The sequence below is a fragment of the Oncorhynchus mykiss genome, chromosome 5 (genome assembly GCF_057628025.1).
Source record: "Oncorhynchus mykiss isolate SJ-2025 chromosome 5, ASM5762802v1, whole genome shotgun sequence".
Lineage (NCBI taxonomy): Eukaryota > Metazoa > Chordata > Actinopteri > Salmoniformes > Salmonidae > Oncorhynchus > Oncorhynchus mykiss.
Genome location: NC_143026.1, coordinates 28,105,266 through 28,115,466, shown reverse-complemented (window position 1 = coordinate 28,115,466; position 10,201 = coordinate 28,105,266). Strand labels below are relative to the sequence as shown.

The following is a 10,201-nucleotide window of genomic DNA, read 5'->3' as shown; positions in this document are numbered from 1 at the left end:
GCAACAAGTAAACGACAAGCTCGTCTCTGGCCCACATTAAAGGGCATTTGCCATGGATAGGGTCCACTAATTCACACTAATCCCTCCAAAACACAATGACCCAAATCCCTTAAATCTGTCAATAGGGAAGCTGAAGCTTCAGATTAAAGGGTCACTGTAATGATAGTGGAAGCACTACTGTGCACTGCTGTTCACTAATGACAAACAAGAAACGCAAAGGGCTTTAGAGAATGCACGTCAATGCAAAATATGTTTTATCTAGAAAAACGTCTTAACTACCAAGCCTTTATTATATTGTTGTACATTTGAAATAGACCCTTTGTTTTCAATAAAATGTCACCTGTGAAGTATATTCTGTGATTTTTGCCTTTATATATTAATACCAGTTATTGTAGTTCCATTATTACAGATATTTTGTGGTCAGAGACTCTACAGAAACCACTTTGATTCAGGGGATCTCTCAGAGGTGAACGTGTATTTACCTCTCCAGCTTCTATAAGAAAGATAAACCAACTGGAGGGGAGAGAGTTTACCCACATAGCAAACATGCTGGACGTGCAGTGGGAGATCATTTTGGGGGAAAGTTATTAAAAGTGCCTTTATCAACATTTCAAATCCAACCCCCACTACAGCAGGAGGGAATGACGCATGCTGTCAAATCCACTGCTGCCAGTTTCCGATGCTCAGCACATCAGATTATCTGGGCTAGTGTAAGCCAGACACCTGGTTTTTATACATCTGCTGCTGAAATGTAATTTAGAGATGTGTCACCACGGTTACACATTAGAGAGGGAGAGAGTTATCGCTTGTGTACTCCGACAGCAAATAGAAAACAGCATTTCCTCAGGTGTGTGGTGGCACTATCGCAACAAATCAAGAGGGAGATCTCTCTCTCTCTCTCTCTCTCTCTCTCTCCCTCTCTCTCTCCCTCTCTCTCTCTCTCTCTCTCTCTCTCTCATTCACTCCTAGCAGTCAAAATGGACCTCATTCAGTGGGTGACTTCAGGTCAGCAGACAGACAGACAGACCTCTGAGGCCCCTTGAAACATACTGTACTGTATGGCACACCACATAGATGGACAAACCAATATTCAGGGACTCTCTCAATTTTCAATGGCCTTTATAGTAATAAAGAAAAAACTATTCAGACAATTTCAGCAATTATTATGTGTTTTGAATATAAATATAATCACATTGTTTTAAATAAAACATGAATAATAGTGGAAGACAATACTGATTAAATTCTGCTCCTGATGCATCCACTTGGTCCTTTAGTCATTTATTGGTTAAAGTGGAACTGACAGCATTTTAACAGACAAATAAAATCATAAAATCTGTCAAAATATAAAATTCCCAGTTTAGGCTACAAAAGCAACTTTATAAGAGGATTTAAAAATAGGTAATATTTGACTCAACATTCCATGAAAAACAGTAAGGCATTGTCAGCAGAATAGATTGATGCAGTTCAATACATGTGAAAGAACGCCGCAGTTCGTGGTAGAGTAGTGGGTGAAAACATTCACTTAATGAAAAGGGGTGATATAAATGATATAAAAGTGGTGATATAAATAAAATCCTTTCATTTTGTGTTGTAATACGGTTGGTAATAGGAGAGGTCTTTGGACTTTCCATTTTTGTATTATTTTCTTTGAAAGAACAACTAGTGGGTTTTGAGTGCTTCTCCCCTATTTGGGAAGTTGGTCTGCCTGCTCCTCAGTCTGAAAGAGATATTCTGAGAGCAGGTTCTTTGCCCTTTTCTCTGTATATAAAAACTGTTTAAAACTGTATAACACAATAGTTTTTGGAAAACTGGTTCATATATCCTAAAGTCAATAGCGAATGTGGCTATGTATATATATTTTTTTCCTGTTAATGTATTGAAGACCTATTTCAGCAAGTTAACCAAGTTTTTGCTGGCTTAGCTAGCCATGTTAATGACGAGCTAACTAGCACCGTTGGATACTGCACTACAATGTCACGCTAGCTATTGCCAGCGGGTGTAAGGGTGTTTAACTGGCGGCAGAGAAGTCAGACGCAGGAGAGAAATAACTGTGTTTCCAACGGCGCAGTTTATTTACAAAAAAAAACCCACCGGAAAACATAATAATAAAAATCAATGGGTAACATAACCTGACGCACACCAGTACAGACGTACACATACACTTACAATAAACAATCACCGACAAGGACATGAGGGGAACAGAGGGTTAAATACACAACATGTAATTGATGGGATTGGAACCAGGTGTGATGGAAGACAAGACAAAACCAATGGAAAATGAAAAATTGATCAGTGATGGCTAGAAGGTCGGTGACGTCGACCGCCAAACACCGCCCGAACAAGGAGAGGGAACAACTTCAGCGGAAGTCGTGACAGCAGGTGGTTTTTTTAAATATTAAGTGAATGTTTATTTTCTTACTACCTTAAAAGGTTTCTATAAAAGGGTTGTACTTGTGCTCTGTATTTATGGATTAATATCTTCACACTGAGGGTATGTATCACTACTGTTGCTCGTATCTAAAAGATATATTGTGTCCTACCTACCCATTGAACGTGTGGCTGTGACCGTCCTGTCAATGCCTCTCATCATTGTTTGATATCTTTTACTGCAGGTATGCTTTTCTGTATTTTAGTTATTTTCTAAACACAAAGCATGTATACTATACAATCACTTTGTAGATTGAGTCTGAGAGAGATATTCTGAGAGCAGTGAACGTGTGGCTGTGATCATTCTGTCAATGCATGTCATCACTGTTTGATATCTTTTACTGCAAATAAAAACCGAGTCAACCTGAAGTGTGGGTGTCCGTGTGTCTTTCTTCTGGGGCGCTATGTGAAGTTAGTTACACAAGGGCAATGATCACAATTCAGTCATAATGTGACTAATAGGCTACTGTATCAGGGCAAGATGGTGCCGATGGAGATGGCAGCATCAAGACTAGCTCTTGGAAAACTTTGCAGTATTTTTTTTATTTTTTATGTACTATTTTTTACATTATTAGCACAGGAAATGTTTTGTGTCATTACATACAGCCAGAAAGAACTATTGGATATTAAGGTGGCGGTAACTCACCAGAACTACTAGCATTATGACCAGGAATACAACTTCCCTGGAGCAGATCCTTTGTTCACTCTCCCCAGAGCAATTGAACTTACTCCAGGGGCCGACCCAAAACTTTGCCGGCGCAGGAGAGGCACTCGAGGCGGCCTGCTGGTTCAACTTAGGAGGCACGCACACCACCCAGCGCTTCTGAGTATATTTCTCGCTAATGTTCAGTCTTTGGATAACAAAGTTGATGAGCTTCGAGAAAGGATTTCTTTCCAGAGAGACGTTGGGCCTGTAACAAACTTTGTTTCATGGAACATGGTCTCTTGGGATACTCTGTCAGAGTTGGTAAAGCCAGCAGGATTCTCAGTACATTGCGCAGACAGGAATAAATATCTCTCCGGGAAGCAGAAGGGCAGAGGGGTGTGTTTCATGATTAACGACTCATGGTGTAATTCTAGGAACATACAGTAACTCAAGTAATTTTGTTCACCCAACCTAGAATACCTCAAAATTAAAAGCTGACCATATTATCTCCCAAGAGAATTCTCCTCCGTCATTGCCACGGCTGTTTACATCCCACCTCAAGCCGAAACCTCGACGGCCCTCAAAGAACTTCACTGGACTTTATGCAAACTGGAAACAACATATCCTGAGGGTGCATTTATTGTAGCTGGGGGTTTTAACAAAGCAAATCCCTTTTGGAAAATCTGATTACAACTCAATCTGGCTCCTCCCGTCCTATAGGCAGAAACTCAAACAGGAAGTGCCTGTACTATTCAACGCTGATCTGACCAATCGCAATCCACACTTCATGATTGTTTTTATCACATGGACTGGGATATATTCCCAGGTAGCTTTTTGAAAATAATCTAAACGCATACGCGGATACGGTGTGTGAGTTCATAAGGAAGTGTATAGGAGATGTAGTACCCACGGTGACTATTAAAAACTACCCTAACCGGAAACCATGGATAGATTCGCGTTCGCGCAAAACTGAAAGTGCGAACCATCGCATTTAACCATGGCAAGGCGACTGGTAATAATGCAGAATATAAACAGTGTAGTTATTCACTCCACAAGGCAATCAAACAAGATAAACATCAGTATAGAGTTAAAGTGGATTTGCAATTCAACAGCTCAGACACAAGACGTATGTGGCAGGGACTACAGACAATCACGGACTACAAAAGGAAAACCAGCCACGTCGCCGAGACCGACGTTTTGCTTCCGGACAGGCAAAACACATTCTTCGCATGCTTTGAGAGTAACACAGTGCCCCCGGTGCAGCCTGCTACCTGCTCCTTCTCCGTAGTCGACGTGAGTCAAACATTTAAACGTGTTAACCCTCACAAGGCTGCCGGCCCAGACAGCAACCCTAGCCGGGTCCTCAGAGCATGCGCAGACCAGCTGGCTGGTGTGTTTACGGGCATATTCAATATCTCCCTATCCCAGTCTGCTGTCCCCACATGCTTCAAGATGGCCACAATTGTTCCTGTACCCAAGAAGGCAAAGGTAACTGAACTTAATGACTATCGCCCCGTAGCACTCACCTCTGTCATCATGAAGTGCTTTGAGAGATGAGTAAAGGATCATATCACCTCTACCTTACCTGCCAACCTAGACCCACTTCAATTTACTTACTTTCCCAATAGATCCATAGACGATGCAATCGCCATCACTATGCACACTTCCCTATCCCATCTGGACAAGAGGAACACCTATGTAAGAAGGCTGTTTATTGACTACAGCTCAGCATTCAACACCATAGTACCCTCCAAGCTCATCATTAAGCTTCAGGCCCTGGGTCTGAACTTTGCCCTGTGTAACTGGGTCCTGGACTTCCTGATGGGCCGCCCCCAGGTGGTGAAGGTAGGAAACAACACGTCCACTACGCTGATCCTCAATACTGGGGCCCTACGAGGATGTGTGCTCAACTCCCTCCTGTTCTCCCTGTTCACCCATGACTGCGTGGCCAAGCACGCCTCCAACTCAATCATCAAGTTTGCAGATGACACAACAGTAGTAGGTTTGATTACCAACGATGACGAGACAGCCTACAGGGAGGAGGTGAGGGATCTGGGAGTGTGATGCCAGGAAAACAACCTTTCACTCAATTTCAACTAAACAAAGAAGATGATTGTGGACTTCGGGGAAAAGCAGAGGGTGCAGCCCCCATTTACATCGAAGGAGCCGCAGTGGAGAAGGTGGAAAGCTTCAAGTTACTTGGCGTACACATCACTGACAAACTGAAATGGACCACCCACACAGACAGTGTGGTGGAGAAGGCGCAACAGAGCCTCTTCAACCTCAGGAGGCTAAAGAAATTTGGCTTGTCACCTAAAACCCTCACAAATTTTTACAGATGCACAATTAAAAGCATATTGTTGGGCTGGTATGGCAACCAACCCATTACTGGGGGCAAACTACCCGCCCTCCAGGCCACCTACAGCACCCGATATCACAGGAAGGCCTGTTCCTTTTTATGAACAGATTTTAAGATTAGATTTTTTCTAAAACGCTTTCAGTTCCACTATATTTAACATTTAACATCCCTTTTCAGCCTTAAAAAAGGCAATAGTATTGCACAGACAGAGCACCATTTGTCAGAGCTCCAATATATTTTATAAATATTGCATTTTCTCTGACAAATTGAACAAACTATAAGCTATTCTGTTTAGGACATATACAAAGCCTGGAAAGTGTATAACCACATACAAATATATCATGATGCATTTTCTCATACAAATGTTCAAAAGTGACATGAAATGAAACAGTAATTAAATGCATTTAAACAGTTAGAAATGTGTAAACAACTATCTGTAGAAATATACAGTACATTATTTACAGTTATAAGCATACAACACTTTTCACCATCCCGTATTAATGAGGTCTGGTCATTAATTTGGTAATTTGGTCATGTGTGTGACTTAATGGAAAGGAAGAGACCTTACACCTATTAATATGTGTATGTGTACGAGAAAGTGTATCCTCACTAAGTTGTACACATTTAAACACTTAAACAGGTTCAGAACACACACACACACACACACACACACAGAACCCATTTGGAGTATCACTGTGGTTGGCCCAGGGGTGTGACTACAGGCCATAGCATGTCAGGTAGAGGCCCCTTAGGCTCCCCAGCTCCCCCAGCCTGACTGGCCCAGTTAAAGTCCACTCCGTTCCTCTTCAGGGCAGCCAAGTGCTTAACGTCCAGTGTGGTGAAGGTGGTGAACTGGACCTGATTCCTCTTGCTGGTGGGGGAGTGGAGTGGATCGCTGCGGGTTGGCTTGGCCAGGAGGGTGGCTGAACCCTGAGCCATGGGGTCCAGGGTGGGAACCTGCTGGGAGCTGCTCCTCCTACCCAAGGTGGCAGTCCTCTCTGGGATAGCACTCATACTCAGGCTGCTCTCCAGAGCCCTGTGGCTATCTGTGGAGCATTGTCTCTGCAGGCTGCAGTGGGACTCAATAGAGCCGTGGTTCTCCCGTTTGATGGTGGAGACCTGGGGTGGGTTGTCAGGCGCTGGCCCTGTGCTGGTCCCCAGCCACACCCAGTCGTGCCTGTGCTCCTTGGGGCCGTTGGGGTCTGGGTTGCCCTGGACGGGGGTCTTGTTGACCCGGAAGCAGAGATTATAGGAGGCGCAGTTGAGCAGGAAGGCGAGGATAGCAAGGACAGAGACTCCCACCAGCGCGAAGATGCCAATCTCCAGGTCTGACATGGCTTTGAACGTCTTCACCAGGTCACTCTCCACCATCTGGGGCGGCTTGGGCTGCTCTTTCTGGGGTGGTGCCTCTGCTTTGGGCATCTCTTTCTTCTGGTTGGGGTTTTCCACCACGTTCCGCCAGTCTCTCCTCAGCTCCTGTCCTCTGCCCAGGCTTCTGACCCTGCCAGGTCTGCCAGACACCTGAGGTTTGTCCGTGCCAGGTTTTCCCCTGGTGGTGGTACTACTGGCAGTGTTGGTGGTGCTGCAGCTGATGCCCTCTCTGATGGTAGAAATGCCACCTCCAGCAGCTTGCTGATCCCTGGCTGTTGACGTGGTGACATCAGTTACAGTGCTGTCCTGGCAGTCTGGCACGGTGCTCCTGAACGAGCGTCTGTCTCCGTCCCCCTCGATCAGAGCCCGTGGTGAGGTCACAACTGGCGTGAGTTCCCGTGGTGATGTCACGACTGGCTCAGGCTCTACCTCTGACTCTGAACCTTCACTGCCATAGCCAGTAGCACCACCACCAGTGACCCCTCCGTCCATCCTGCTGCCTTTCTGGAAAGTGACCCTAAGAAGCCCATTGCCCACCACCAGCTTGCTCTTCCTCTTAGACTTCTGGCACTCCTCACAGATCCTCAGCTCAGCTTTCACCAGCGCCCCCTGACCCTCACCCTCCGCCACCACAAATGCTGACTGGGGGGTCCGGCGCACGGTCGCCACACTCTTGTCCCCAGAGGTCACAGTCAGGGAGTAGACGCTGCGGTCAAAGAGGTCCAGAGGGGTCACTGAGCCGTCACTGAACTGGATCCAGCAGCTGACCATTGCCTCCTAAACACGGAAATAACACAGAGACAGGATAAGGAGAGGGCTTGGAATTATCTAAAATAGGTCAAAATACAATCAGGAAATCAATATTCTCTCCATGTGCAGAGGGTCAGACATACAGAACATCAATTAATTTCCAAATATTCCCTCTCATAAATAGATGTGTTAATGCATAAGAGTAGGTGGTAAAGCAGGAGCTGATAGGATTTAGCATATTTCCACAGGATTCTCATGCAACCCAATGATTCACAATTACACAGTTATTTCAATTCCTGCATTAGCGTTTTGTCCATTGGGTTGACATGATAGCTAATCCCTAATTTTGTCGGTATCTAAGAATTGCCTCTGTTAATCTCACTATAATTAGCTTGGGGGCTATTGTATCACAGACCACAGTCCTATCACATCATGGCGTGAAACTCAATTTAACCACAGGGGATCAATATCAGTATAGATGGAGAATTCAAACCATTAGCACTAGCCACCAGAGGGTGCAATGTAAATGAATTACTCCCACCACAGTCAGTCCAATAGAACCATAGAGCTGTTAGCTGATAATGAACGATTGAAGCCAGAGGCATGGCCTATATTCTGAGGTGAAATACATTTGCATAGCTTGGAATTGTACTGTACATGACCCATCATAGAAACAAATGGGCATGTGCACTAACTCCGTTCTAATAGGGTGAGTATTGACTGGGTCAAATTAGCGATTGGCCAGGCCCCTGGCAGCACATGGCTGTCATACTTCTGGTTATAGAGTATGGACTACTGCCTAATGGTATCCCCAATCACAGTTTGGGAAGTGTTTTTGAATGGGCATGCTGCCACGGCTAATGTGTGAGCTGTTAAACTGCGTCCATGCACTCTGTCTGGCTCACAGCGTGGCCACAGTACTACAGTCCTGAGCTGTGGACACTATTAACGCACACACACAGGAATCGCAGGGACAAACCACATGCTGCTAGGCTAGCAGGTTACTGTTATTCACTGTGAAATGTGTTATTTTCTTGCTAAATATATGTGAAGAGATTTTAGGGTACAGGTTTTCCACTATTGCTAATCATTCCCCCCTCAGCTTCAGAATGGCACAATGTGAAGTTGGGGCTTGTTCTTCGGATGTACTTTATTTTGTATAATAGTTTTGAATCAGGTTTGATATTACATCATTTGTCTATTTACCTGTTTGGGTCTCTGCATGACTTCCTGTATTGTAGCCGTGGCAATGATGGCCATGTTTCTCCCTGGGCTGAGCTGGAGGGACAGAGAGAGGCCAGAGACCAGCTGCACTCCCAGCTCTGTCACACTCACTTTGTCTTCCAGAACCCTGACCATCCGCTCAGCCAGGATCGAGTCAGACAGAGGAGACATCACCTGCAACAGTATACACACACATTAGAATACACACAAACAAACACACACATGCACACACACAAACATACACACATTACCTGTAGAGTGGTGGTCCCTGCAGCGCGTCCCTGCAGTACTGTCCCAGCATGTAGTCTGGCTATAGATTGGTCTCCCACCCTGAGAGAGTAGCGCACCAGCCTGGTGACATCCACCTGCCAGTCTGGCCCCAGAAAAGTCTCCAGAGACCCCCTCAATCCCCCTACCATGGGGTCTGGAGATGGGTCCGACGGCTCGGCCACAAAGGGTGTGAGCACCCTGACCACGGTGTGTTGGTACTGTAGCATGCAGCCTCTGCTCTTCCTTATCTCTTCCTCTTCCTCACTGTCCCAGCTGGTCCTGAGAAAACAACACTTAATTGTATACTCTTACGAGAAAACTGTCAGCTGGAAGACGTTCAAGAAAAATCTGAGAGTTGAATGGGTTTGGGTAGCTATCTCTGACACCAACCATAACCATGCAAACATACAGTGTAGCTCCAGAGAAAACAACAACACCCTACACAATCCATCCATCCACCTCAGTGTATTGACTAAGAACCAGGCAGCGGTAAGACGCTCAGTATTGAGTGAGACCCTACTGACCTGTTATCTGAGAGCAAGTCTATGTCCCTTCTACGGGGAATAACACACTAATGTAACTAACAGTGATGTGATGATAGATTATTATTATAGAGTTGTCATGACGTTGGCCTGGGGGGTAGGTTTATGACAGTCACAAATACCTCTTCCCCCCTTTTTCCTCCCTCTACTCTACTGAGGTTACATTTGCAAAACCCTTGGTTAACATAGAGATTCTGTGAACATCAGTAGGTGGGGGGAAATTAACTATATTCTGGTAATCCGAACGATTGAACATATGCAAGTGGTACTTAATGAATATGATGTCAGTTCGGTTGTCATCTGAGACTTTCTCATCAATGATAAGATGACATAAACTCTACAGTGGAAAGTCTACACATCAGAGTTATCGGATTCACATGGAATTGTTGTTCAATTTAAATGTTTGAATATGAAATTATTTGTGATGGGATGAAATGGGATTTTAGCTTCTAAAATGTGAGATGTAGGTTTTCATCAGATAGGGCTGCTCACTCAGTAGCCCGCCCACGTGAAGAGACAGAGGTTGTAAACTATGAAACACACCCCTTTTCTCCCTTCCTATATAAAGCCTTGACGACAACATAACTTCCTGTTCCGGGGATGAAGGACGAC

At 44.8% G+C, this 10,201-nt stretch overlaps 1 protein-coding gene across 1 annotated transcript in view; it reads right to left on the bottom strand.

Annotated features, from left to right (window-relative positions):
- Positions 1–6,065: 6,065 nt before the first annotated feature.
- Positions 6,066–10,201, bottom strand: part of LOC110522888 (transmembrane protein 132D-like) — a 38,689-nt gene continuing 34,553 nt past the window's right edge. The window contains exons 7-9 of the mRNA XM_090236605.1: positions 9,029–9,326; positions 8,760–8,951; positions 6,066–7,580 (exon numbers count right to left, since the gene is read on the bottom strand). Coding sequence (XP_090092731.1) covers positions 6,123–7,580; positions 8,760–8,951; positions 9,029–9,326 — 1,948 coding nt within the window. The 3' untranslated portion in view covers positions 6,066–6,122. The remainder of the gene's footprint in view (positions 7,581–8,759; positions 8,952–9,028; positions 9,327–10,201) is intronic.